Below are 12898 nucleotides of genomic sequence, written 5' to 3'. Positions count from 1 at the left end.
ATTTGTGCAGAGCTTTGAACAGTCATTGTTCTGAACTAGAATTGTAGGCGACAAAGGAGAGAGACCTCTGCAGTGATACAGGGAGGATGGGTATTATCATTCGGCTCCGTCCACAATCCATTTATATTAGCATAACATAATATTATTATTTATATTAGCATAATAATATTATTATTTATATTAACGTTCACCGTCCTCGCTCACAACTCTGGCCTTACAGGAGGGAGGGTTTTGTTTCCCCCACATTTTGTGACTGTTCAAATGAAACATTTCGGGGTGTTGGGGGGGGAATTAACAAAAAAAAGATCCTGCCCCCGGTTTAACTTCCACGGGCTGCAGAAGCTATGCGCCCAGTTCAACTGAAATTGTCGATGAGTGTCCAACTCTTGCCCTGTTTAGACGTCCCCGTTCGACCGTGTCAAACACAAATAAAGGGTCAGGAATACCAAACACAGCAGGAATTGAAATCTTTCCTTTCACTTGTGATGTTGCCACAATTAAAGTTTGCCTGGTCACTGACGGCTGGCTCTATGTGCGCAGTAAACTGATATTAAAGCAACCGAACCTTGTAATAATGCGTCAGAACAATTATATATCATCCTAACAGTAAAATCAATTGTCACATATTAAAGTACAATATTTCTGAATAATCTGGGCTCTCTACAATTATCCTCATTGGACACACTTAGTGGAATATTTAAATCTCGACGGTATTCAATTACTTCCAATGACGCCTTTTTGATTTCAATGACTTAAATATTAAGCCGCCCCATTAAAATGTTTATTTTTAAAAGAAAGGGATGGAGCAGTGGACCGGTTCCGTTCAAAATGTGACTTTTTGACTGTGGGGAGAGTGTGGTAAGGAACGGAATCTGTTGCTGCACAAACAGCCGGAGGTGGGACAAAGTTCACGTTGAGGTCTTCATGTGTGGAAGAATGGCCCAAGAACAGCCAGATCCACCTGCAGTGGCCCCGGACGGAATACAATCAATTGCATTGTGCCCAACCGAGTAGGATCACTTCGAAAGCAAAAAAACAAAACCGCAACTCAACCGGCGGCGGATCTCAAACCAGACACACAAAAAAGAACTATTACAAAATATATCCATATGCATCCACCAGAACCCGAGAGTTCTCCAGACCAATACTCCCTGAGACACATTTGCTTCGTTTTCTGTTCTTTTAAAAAAAAAATTGGCCACGCTTAAAGCGATCGGGCGCTTCAAGTCCTCGTTTAACACGAGAATGACTCGTTATTTCCACGCAGTCATGTATCCAGTCAATTCCTTCTTTTTTTTACTTTCTCGGAGAGAGGAATTTGCACACCCTGGTCGGATTATTTTGTAGTTTGCAATGGATTGCTTACAGAGCCCTCATTGCTATTGATAACCAATCGATTACAAGAATAAGGGGGGCCACCTCAACCCTCAGTAACTAATCGATCATGACCCTAGCACTCAACGGCCATTCAGATAGCCAGCCATAGACTATTAGGAAAATTGGAGACATTTTCCATTGTAGCAATGGAAATTGCCTTCATATTTGAACCTATCAGAACATCATCCCCACCTAGCATTTTGGAGAATTCACGAAGAAGCAATATAGTACAGTTTTATCATTAGTAAGGGTTTAAACTGTGCATTCCTACAGGCGCCAAATATCCACTGGAAAGATGTTTTGAACCAATTCCCAGTTATTATAGTCACGGACGATCCCCGTGAGAGAAAAATACAACCTAAGATTGCCGGAGAGGGTGCTTTGGAATATTGGAATTGTCTAAAATTAAAATCTGACATCAAATTCCCAAGTAAACATTGCACATTCTGGATTTGTTGATTGCTATCTAACGAAATTCACCATCCGCGCATCCCAATGTTCCCAGTCCGGGGCCATGGGTACCGAAGAATGTAGGAATCACACCACCCCCCCCCCCCCCCCCCCCACACCCCACCCCACCCCCCACCACCACCACCACCACCCCCCTGAGCTCCTGTCACAATCCCGTTTGGCTCAACGGGAGAATTGAACAAATCCGTTTGACACACAGCTCCAAATGGAGTCACACCTCGAGCAGTTTAGGAATGGATTTAATTAAGGGGACCACCGAGTCCATTTAACACCTAAACCAACAGCTGGGACAAAGTCTTAAACTTTTCAAATCTGGGAGGTGGGTTCTGTTTTTTTTGGGAGGGGAGGAGGGTGCCCAGAATGTTTCCATTCACGTTGTGAAACGGTGCAGACTTTTCGCTCCTTTTGACCATTATTCGCCTCATTTTGCAGTCAGTTGTTGAGACGGGTGGGTGAGGGGGGTGGGGGTGACCCGGTCACTAGTTCAGCCTTGACACTCCCGGTGAGCGGGCAGGGTCCCACACTCCCAGCACCCCCCACACTGAGGGTCACACAAACCATTTCCAACTGTCCCTCAGCTTTTCAAAGTGAAAGATTGTCAGCTGGAAATGGGAGCAGGGCGCACCTTCCACAGATACTTCTTTTAATATAAAAAAAAACATATTTCAAAACAAAAGAATACTTTTTAAAAATCAATTGTCTTTCTATTGAGGTGAAATCTCCATCCAGAGTATTATTTACGTCTAGAGCGATACTTTGTTTTGTTGTTGTGGGTTTTGGAACCGTTTTATTTTGATTTATTTGTTTAGGTCGTTTGTTCAGAACAGCCGCGCTCCAATCTATAAAAATCCGAGTTCAACAGGAGGGTTAAAAACCGAAACGGTTAAAAACAACAAAAATGTAACAAAGTGGAGGAGGAGTTGGGGGGGGGGGGGTGGACACAGATGTCCAGAAAGGGGGACATTGCCTTTTTAAGTGGCCTGCCTTTGGGAACAGACTGGGGGGCTGGTGTTAGAAGTGGGATGGAGCATAGAGACGGCACCTCTGCTCTGGGATGTGTGTGTGGCCAGGAACAGCAGCAACTGCTCTTCCGTGTAGGGCGGCAAAGTCTTCAATTGGACGCTGTTGCCTCGGGGGAGGGGCTGGGGCCGAGCCCCGGGGGGGGGGTGGTGGAAACAGCGTAAAAGTCTTGTCAAGTGACGGATGGTCAAATTCAGAAGGTTCCCCCCACCCCCTCTCCCCTCCTCCTCCCCCCCGGTCCCCCCAATGCAGCCTGCGGGAAGAAGAAGAAGAAGAACAATTTGAAGAAGGGAGGGGGGGGGAGAAGAGAAGGAAAAAAAATCAGAAAGTTTGGAGCGAAGAGTTAAAGTTTTGTGTGCCGTTTGGACTAAGCCTGGATCTCTCTCTCTCTCTCTCTCTCTGCACTGTGTTGCTATTTGAGTTGGGAGGGAATTAAGAGCAGTGAGATTGGCGAGGCGGAAGGCAGCGATGCAAGCTCGTTACTCAGTCTCCAGCCCCAATTCTCTGGGTGTTGTGCCCTACATCAGTGACCAGAACTACTACCGGCCGGGCCCGGGCTATACCGGGATGCCAGCCCCGATGAGTATGTACTCTCACCCGGCCCACGAGCAGTACGCCGCAGGGATGGCCAGGTCCTATGGGCACTACTCGCCCCAGCCTCAGCCCAAAGACATGGTGAAGCCTCCGTACAGTTACATCGCCCTGATCACCATGGCCATCCAGAACGCCCCAGACAAGAAGATCACGTTGAACGGATCTATCAGTTATTATGGAGCGATTCCCCTTCTACCGGGAGAACAAGCAGGGCTGGCAGAACAGCATCCGCCACAACCTCTCCCTCAACGAGTGCTTCGTCAAGGTGCCCCGCGATGATAAGAAACCGGGAAAGGGCAGCTACTGGACCCTGGACCCCGACTCGTACAACATGTTCGAGAACGGCAGCTTCCTTCGGCGCAGGAGGCGCTTTAAGAAGAAGGACGCGGTGCGGGGAGAAGGAAGAGAAGGAGAGGCAGGGGAAGGAGCCCCAGCCCCGGCAGCCGGCCCAGGAGCCGGACAAGACCTCCAGCTCGCACACCATGAGGCTTCAGGAGATCAAGACGGAGAATGGGGCGCCCTCCCCTCCGCTGGCAGCTTCCCCCAGCCTGGGGATGGTGCCCAAGATGGAGAGCCCGGACAGGAGCAGCGTGTCCAGCAGCAGCCCGTCCAACAGGTCCATGAGCCTGGACAGCCATGAGCAACATTCCCAGGCCTTCAGCGTGGAGAACATGGTCACCTCTCTGAGAGGGTCACCCCAGGGCTCCACTGAACTCAACCCCAGCCTGGTGGCTTCCTCCAGGACAGGTATAACGCCGGCTTTATCCCTGAGCTACACCCCCAGCCAGCCTTCCGTCTACAGCTCGTCCTGCAGCCACCCGGGCGGCGGCGGGGGCAGCGCGGGGACTTACCACTGCAACATGAGCCTGTACTCCGGGGAGAGAGGCACTCACATGCCGGGCACCGCGGAGGAGCCTCTGCCAGACTATAGCATCCCGGCCAGCAGCACCACCTCCACCGCCTCTTCCCTGAGCCACGGCCTCAGCAACGGCCAGGATGGACCCGGGGCAGGACGCCTGGCCTCTTGGTACCTCAACCAGGCCGGCGATCTGAGCCACCTGGCTTGTAGCGCCTACCCCGGACAGCAGCAGAACTTCCACGCGGTCCGGGAAATGTTTGAGTCGCAGAGAATGGGCCTCAGTAACTCCGGGGTCAGCTCGGCACATGTCAATGGGAATAGCAGCTGCCAACTCTCCTTTCCGCCGCCTCAGTCACTTTACCGCACCTCAGGTTCGTTTGTATATGACTGTAGCAAATACTGAGCGAGAAATCCCTTCTCCACACACACACCCACACGACACACAAGTTTACAAACAAATCATTTGCTTTACAACAGACCGTGTTTATATATCTATTCCACATATGTATATAAACAGAAAACAAACCCACTTTGAAATTTGGTTAAAAGGACAGTGTTACTCCAAATGAAACGTAAGTTGCTTTTATTTTGCAAAAAAAAAAAGTTGTTTAAAATATTACAAAGTTTGTCTCAAATCTATTAATTCTGATTTGGGGCTTGTCCTAAACTGTAAATGTCGGATCGTAATTTATTTTAAGTTGTTGCCGGGTATTATTTTTTAACATGGACCAAATTGCCCCCCGAAAGTTGCCCCCGTGCTCGATTCCAAAGGCTCCCTCCAATCTTCTTGTTAAATATTCCTCTTGATGTTACTTACACCTTCCGGTATTAAAAAAAAGGTAAACTGTATATCGCGATTTCTTTACTCCTTTTTGTTGAACTTATTCTGAAGGCATTTGCATTGTTTGTTTATAAATAAATGACAATTCGATTCGAGTGCCGACCCCGTGTGTTGCAAACTGGACTCTTCACTTTGTTTTCACTTGCCTCGGGTTTGCAACTTCTGGCTCGATCGTTGCCAGAGAGAGGGGTGCCCCTCAAGATTGCTGATGTACAAACGCATACCTAAATTACTACCTTAATAAACAAAAAAGGACTTGGCGTTTCCAATCTCAAATATGTTACGCCTTTCTTTCTCTTCTTTCTTTCTTTTTTAAAATCTCTCGCCCTTCTATCTGTTCCAGAAGCTAAAGAGTTGGCGAATGATTGCAGGGAACCTTCATCCGCAGTTGACATTGCGGATCAAACTGCCCCTTATCGCCTCTGCTATCTAAAGACAACAATTAGTCAGTAATTGCAATCGTTTCTTATTTGATTACTGCCAATTGGAGCACTGAGGCTTTGATTTGAGGACTCGGGGAATCATCACCTGTGGATTGTTGTAGAAAAGCTAACGCCAGCAAGCTCACAGGGTAATGTGTCTCCATAAATCCAGCCCCTCTTTAAAATGCGATGGTCAAAGGCGATTCCTTCAGCCACCCTATTGTGCGGATGGTGGAGCTGACTGCTAGTTACTTCTTACATTTTAAGTAGTAATTCTGTGACCAATCTGCTCGTTATATTGAAGGAATGCAAGTGCTGTGGAGGGACGTGCATTCTTACAAGTGTTTATCTTAATTCGCTACTTGCCTCCATCGGTACACTATTTAAAAGTAGTGTTTGAAAACTGTTATTAATGAGAATACTCATTGTGAAGTCTACCGCGTGTTGGCTGAATTGAGGTGAACTCTGGGATTTATCAAAGCGTTTTGGACCGCAGGTCTATTCAAATCTCTCTCAATTCTCTGTCTCAACTGTGTCAATTCTCCTTCTCTGTCAAGTCTCTCTCGCTGTACCTCTGTCGATTCTCTCCCTCTCTGTTAATTCTCTCTCTTTCCGGTAGCTGAGTTTTTATTGACGATGAGTTTTCCAACACCAACCCCCCGCCGCCGCCCCATCAAATTAATCAGCTCGCTTTTGCTAACCTAAACCGGTGGATTGAACTGTCTGCTCCGGCCCGTTATGCTGTCTCCGGAGATTATTTTTTTTTTTGAACAGACATTTAGAAGGTTAGGAGAAATTAGATTGAACTCCTGAAGCTCGGGGCAGTTTTGAAGGAGTTTAAAGTCAAAGGATTCTTCATTTCCATTTCTATCGCAGTGAAGTATGAAAGAAGGCCGCTGTCTACTTGTATTGATTGATAATGTTATTAAGATTGGCCTTTAAAGAGAAGTCCTTGAAGTGTAGCCAGGTAGGGCCTAGGCAAAGGCGTCACTCTTTCACCCCTAGTTACGTGCGCCTCAAGATTAGGCGGAAACCCAATCTGGAACTAATAAAGTTACACTCCGGCCCTGTAAAGACACAAGTGTGCGGAATTGCGAACCCGCAGCCCAGTCTGCAGTTAAAATAAAAAAATAAAAGGTCAACTACTAAACAGAACGAGACGCTGCCGTTTGGCATTAAAATATCTATCATTTAAATTGGAACTTGGAAGCACTTATTACATTAGTGTCAACTTTAAATCATATTACTGTATTATATTTGAGATTATTTATTTAACTCATTGCAGCAAATAAGAGGAGACCATTACATTAACCAACATGCCTCCCAAACAATACACCAGAGCATTGGCAGCGTTTAAGATTTATTGAGCGCATATTATGCCTTATTAGGGCTGGTTGAGTGTTGACTAGACATTTAAAGAAGAGATCCTGGGAGACAATCCCCTGCTCCCGAAGAAGTCCCGCTATTACCCAAGTGTATTAGACAGTATTGAAAGACCACAGCAACATTTCACACACGCACACAAAAGAACACTGCGACACATGAAGCTTGAGCGACATTGGAGTTAATTTGGACTTTTTTAAAAAAAAATTAAAATGGGTTAACAAAAAAAATTGGCTGCCTTTACGTGGCAATTAATTTGGTTGAGGTCACCCGAATAGGGACTGTTGTAATGTGTCCACTTTGGCCTAATGGAGTTATATTGGACACGGGGCGTTCTGTGATTAACTATTTACACCCCATTGCCGCAGTTTGTTTTGAATACGTCGGAGGAACCGAGGAATTGAGCGTAGAGTTCAAACTCCTGCCATTTCGTAGCAGCAGACACGACCCCACTCTAGAACCCGTGTTATTTTAACCGCGCGCACTCCGCTTCTAATTCGATTAGGACTCCGCTGGTTTAAATTTTGGCACACTTTAAAAATGGAGTGCCCGAGGCGCAACAGTGCAGAGGTTTGCTGGGCGTGCAGAGAAATGCCTGTGCACCTATTGCCCACAATGAACCCCCTGGGGACTGGACTAAACTGATAGAACCGGCCCTGACTCTGATGTGTAAGCAAAGCAATTATTCCGATTTTAGCAGCTCAATCCATGCTTTTCCAATTGGACATCTGTCTGTACTTAGGTAAATACCGTTGTAAATATCGTTCAGTTTAACTCAACGAGTTATGCTAAGAATATTTGTGTAGATTGGAGTGTAATTGACAGGCTACTGGATTAATAATTGATTTCACACGGGACAGCTCACCTAGTCTACACCATCCCAATTAGAACGTGCCGTTCACAATCGTTTTTCAAAACGTGTCCGGACATAGAAAGGGGTTGGTTGATAATATCTGGATAAAATCACAAGGGAGCTCAATCTAATTGTTTTGCGCATTTGATCGCATAAGATGCATGGAAAACGTGGGCAATTAACTTTTAATCAGGGACAAGTATCGATATTTGGAATATCGAAACACACAATTGTTTTTGTACATCAGAAATCACAAGTGTGCTTATGAGCGTGTAGCCGATGACAATATCGAGAGTGTTCGAATGGAAGGGGAGTGTGCAGACAATGACTGTAAATGATAGTATCATTGTCCCATTGTCCGTCTCAGAGTATTCATGACGTTGGCGATTTCTGCCTCAGGGTACGAATTCATACCAAGCAAATGGCAACAAAACATATTTTATTACCAATAACAGGTGGACGTCGAATAGTTGGGAAATGTAACAATCAAGCTTCCTAGTTACTGGACTAATGGCACATCTTGGACTTCCCTGAAGATAATGGGTTGGAACTGGGAACACTGTGGATATGTGAAATAAGGATGCGTTGTAAAGTGCCCAGGGTTGCGGCCATATAAACCATATGATTAATCCTATTATTCATAACATGACGGGACTGGAGCTGCTGAATGTTGTTTAGCAGGAAATCACATTTATTTTGCCGAGTTGTAAAGACTTAGCAACTTGTATAATACTGTGATAATTACCTGTTCAAACTATACGATAATTGATATGGGGTTAAGATTAGTTACAGGAAATTGGGCCTGAGTGAATACAAATTGGAAAAATTAAAACAGATACGAATGTTGCCAAAATGGACACGCAGGAAAAAATAGGAATTGTGGAAATGTAATTCTAATACAATGTGGGAAAATCGCCACCTATTTCTGCATATTTCCAAATTGTTCCCAATGTGGTTCTTTTTCGCTCTTATCACGTATTATGCTCAGTCTAGTTATATTGCAATCCGTATGTAATGACCCAACTTGTTCCAAGTAACTAGAGCTCATTATGTATGTGTCTGTACAATGATTGCACACGCATTGATACGAATTCACGTGTGTGAATCAATTTACAAGTTACTTAACCATAAAATGGAGGTGTGTATAGATAACCCGGCAGGTAGTTAAAATCAGGAGGTGGTGGACCTCAATGCCAGCTGTGATACATGATAAATATTTCACCAAGTAAAACTGACAAGATAACTCTTCAGTATTAAAGTAGACAATCGTGTATGCTCAGTCTCAGAAATTGAAGTATTTGGCCCCATCCCTGCGCATTAATGACCTTATTCAATATCGCGGGGTCAAATATAGAATTACCTGAACGATCTGTGCTTTTAATATAAATATGGGAATAGATACAATTTCCTATCGGTTGCACAATGGCCCAAGTACTTAAAATGCGACACCTATCCTTGTTTTAATCTTTGCGATTTGACTTCATCCGCCCAAACGTTAAGCCAATGTTGGGCTGTGGGGGAATTTGCCCGGTGAAACGGCATTGCAGAATCTGCTTCTCTTCTGGCTGGGCGACTCCGTCTTCTTTAATCTTTCAGACACCCAGATGAGAAATCTTCCTCTCTTGAGTTACTGAGATGGAAGAGTCCCCCCGCTCCCTCCCTCAAACCTGGCGGGATTTTAAAATGTTATTTACAAACAAACACTGCCTTGGTCAGTGTTCAGGCAGCCCTGAAAGCTGGTTAGAAAAGGTTTGAAGCAGCGGAGGCAGTTCTCTTTAAAGAAAAGGGGGCGAGGGGCTGACTGGGATTTCGATTCTTCCTCTGTATTCACACTTCCTGAACTTAATAGGATGTTTGACGCAGGCAGCACATATAATCAGTATGTGTGTACCTCTCTGGGACGGAAACTGACCACACTTACAGAACGAAATAATGGTAAATGGGTAACATCAAATATGAAAAAGATAAATGAATGATACATTACAGAGCAAAGTACCAGCTCCCGTACACATGTTAGATTTGCTTCTACATTGTGACAGCATCAGGCTGAATTTGTAAAAATGCTGATGTGACACTTGTAAAACCAGACAAATTCACGAATACAGGCATATTTTATGTTGCCATGCTGAAATGAAATTTCAGTTTAAAGAAGATACAGACATTCTTGCCCGGCGGAGATGCGGGTTTTAATGTAGATTTTGTCCTTTCCCAATCAATCCATACCTTTACCGCACGGGACCATTCTATTTGTACCACGTTGAACAACTAAAGGGACATCTCCATGTGTGCACACTTGCAGTGATGCATTCTTGCGTGTTCACGCTTAGAATTTCGATTTCCAACTTTGAATTATAAAACTATTAATTCTCTCTCCCCCCGACCCCCCGGCCCAATAAACAAATGTCGCGCGTTAGGAAGAAAAAAAAGATTGATTGCACAACATGCAACTAAGTCTGACGAGTGCAGGAAGAAATACAATTCAATCAGCGCGCCGAATCATTTTTCATTAGGGCGGAAAAGCACGAGAGCAAAATGCAGGCAGAGGTCAGTGGAAGGGATGTCAGTTTAACAATTCCAAAAATTGAGATTAACAAGGGGCTTTGGCGAACCACTTCAAATCTAAAAAAAAAAACCCTCTCTATTTTACAGCAATCCTTTTGCTGGCGGGTTATTTAAAATGCGGTGGAATTAAAATGATAGTGCCGAGAAGAAATCATTTGCAAGCTTATTTGCACACTCAAACTCATTGAAACACTGACCCCCCCCCCCCCCCCCCCGGACAATGTTATTTCAGTTTGCCAGATCTTTAAACATATATTCCTAATATTGGGAATATATTTTGAAAAAATTATTTCTTTGGGGAAATTGAATTTCCAGCGCCTCTATCTTCGTCCTGGTGTCCGCTCCTTCAGTAAATAAGTAGGAGACTAATCTTTGTCACCCTCAAGGGCTCAGCGCTGGAAATCTGCTGGGTTTTTTTTGGGGGGTGGGGGGGAGTCTCTGCTGCTTTTGAAGCCCCCCCTCACCCCCTTCCCTCACCCCCTTCCCTCACCCCCTTCCCTCACCCCCTTCCCTCACCCCCTTCCCTCACCCCTCACTCCCCTTCCCTCACCCCACCCTTCCTCACCCCTCCCTCCCCCTCCCTTCCTCCCTCACCCCTCCCTCCCTCCCTCACCCCTCCCTCCCTCCCTCACCCCCTCCCTCCCTCCCTCACCCCCTCCCTCCCTCCCTCACCCCCTCCCTCCCTCCCTCACCCCCTCACTCCCTCCCTCCCTCACCCCTCACCCCTCCCTCACCCCTCCCTCCCTCACTCCCTCACCCCTCTCTCACCCCCCTCCCTCCCTCACCCCCCTCCCTCCCTCACCCCCTCCCTCACCCCCTCCCTCACCCCCTCCCTCCCTCACCCCCCCTCTCCCTCCCTCACCCCCCTCTCCCTCCCTCACCCCCCCCTCCCTCCCTCACCCCCCTCTCCCTCCCTCACCCCCCCCTCCCTCACCCCCCCCTCCCTCACCCCCCTCCCTCCCTCACCCCCCCCTCCCTCACCCCCCCTCCCTCACCCCCCTCCCTCCCTCACCCCCCTCCCTCCCTCACCCCCCTCCCTCCCTCATCCCCCCCTCCCTCCCTCATCCCCCCTCCCTCCCTCATCCCCCCTCCCTCCCTCACCCCCCTCCCTCCCTCACCCCCCCTCCCTCCCTCCCCCCCCCCCTCCCTCCCTCACCCCCCCTCCCTCCCTCACCCCCCCTCCCTCCCTCACCCCCTCCCTCCCTCACCCCCCTCCCTCCCTCACCCCCCCCCCTCCCTCACCCCCCCTCCCTCCCTCATCCCCCCCTCTCCCTCCCTCACCCCTCCTCACACCCCCTCACCCTCCCTCACCCCCCTCACCCTCCCTCACCCCCTCTCTCCCTCCCCCCTCCCTCCCTCACCCCCTCACCCCCCTCCTCACCCCCCCTCCCTCCCTCACCCCCTCCCTCCCTCACCCCCCTCCCTCCCTCCCTCACCCCCCTCCCTCCCTCACCCCCCTCCCTCCCTCACCCCCCTCCATCACCCCCCTCCCTCCCTCACCCCCCTCCATCACCCCCTCCCTCCCTCACCCCCCTCCCTCCCTCACCCCCCTCCCTCCCTCACCCCCCTCCCTCCCTCACCCCCTCCCTCCCTCACCCCCCTCCCTCCCTCCCTCACCCCCCTCCCTCCCTCCCTCACCCCCCTCCCTCCCTCCCTCACCCCCTCCCTCCCTCCCTCCCTCACCCCCCCCTCCCTCCCTCACCCCCCCTCCCTCCCTCACCCCCCCTCCCTCCCTCACCCCCCTCCCTCCCTCACCCCCCTCCCTCCCTCACCCCCCTCCCTCCCTCACCCCCCTCCCTCCCTCACCCCCTCCCTCCCTCACCCCCCTCCCTCCCTCACCCCCCTCCCTCCCTCACCCCCTCCCTCCCTCACCCCCCTCCCTCCCTCACCCCCCTCCCTCCCTCACCCCCCTCCCTCCCTCACCCCTCATCCCTCCCTCCCTCCCTCCCTCCCTCACCCCCCCTCCCTCCCTCCCTCCCTCCCCCCCCCCTCTCTCCCTCACCCCCCCCTCTCTCCCTCACCCCCCCTCCCTCCCTCACCCCCCCTCCCTCACCCCCCCTCCCTCACCCCCCCCTCCCCTCACCCCCCTCCCTCACCCCCCTCCCTCACCCCCCTCCCTCACCCCCCCCTCCCCTCCCTCACCCCCCTCCCTCACCCCCCTCCCTCACCCCCCTCCCTCACCCCCTCCCTCCCTCCCTCACCCCCTCCCTCCCTCCCTCACCCCCTCCCTCCCTCCCTCACCCCCTCCCTCCCTCACCCCCTCCCTCCCTCCCTCACCCCCTCCCTCCCTCCCTCACCCCCTCCCTCCCTCCCTCATGGGGGGGCAATACTTTTTTCCCCCCCACTTTCGATTTTTACTGGGATCCGAAAGCCCCCGATGGTTTTGACTTTCACTCCCGTCCTGAAGCCAAAGCGTCAGGATAAACCCGGCGTTCAAAAGCTTCAGGTCAGAGCTGATTATAGGGTTGGGTGGCCGACTATTTTTTTTCCCCTAACCAAACACAGCTTGATTCGAT

General features: G+C 49.4%; 1 protein-coding gene across 1 annotated transcript; it reads left to right on the top strand.

The window, feature by feature from the left end:
- The first annotated feature begins 3101 nt into the window (after positions 1-3101).
- LOC119965843 (forkhead box protein C1-B-like) lies at positions 3102-5438 on the top strand. The gene is given in 3 exon segments (XM_038796740.1): positions 3102-3623; positions 3625-3856; positions 3858-5438. Coding segments are annotated over 3 exon segments (1386 nt in total). The 5' UTR covers positions 3102-3336; the 3' UTR covers positions 4725-5438.
- The last annotated feature ends 7460 nt before the right edge of the window (positions 5439-12898 follow it).

Source organism: Scyliorhinus canicula, chromosome 5 (assembly GCF_902713615.1).
Source record: "Scyliorhinus canicula chromosome 5, sScyCan1.1, whole genome shotgun sequence".
NCBI classification, from domain to species: domain Eukaryota; kingdom Metazoa; phylum Chordata; class Chondrichthyes; order Carcharhiniformes; family Scyliorhinidae; genus Scyliorhinus; species Scyliorhinus canicula.
This window is presented reverse-complemented; position numbering and strand designations above follow the sequence as displayed.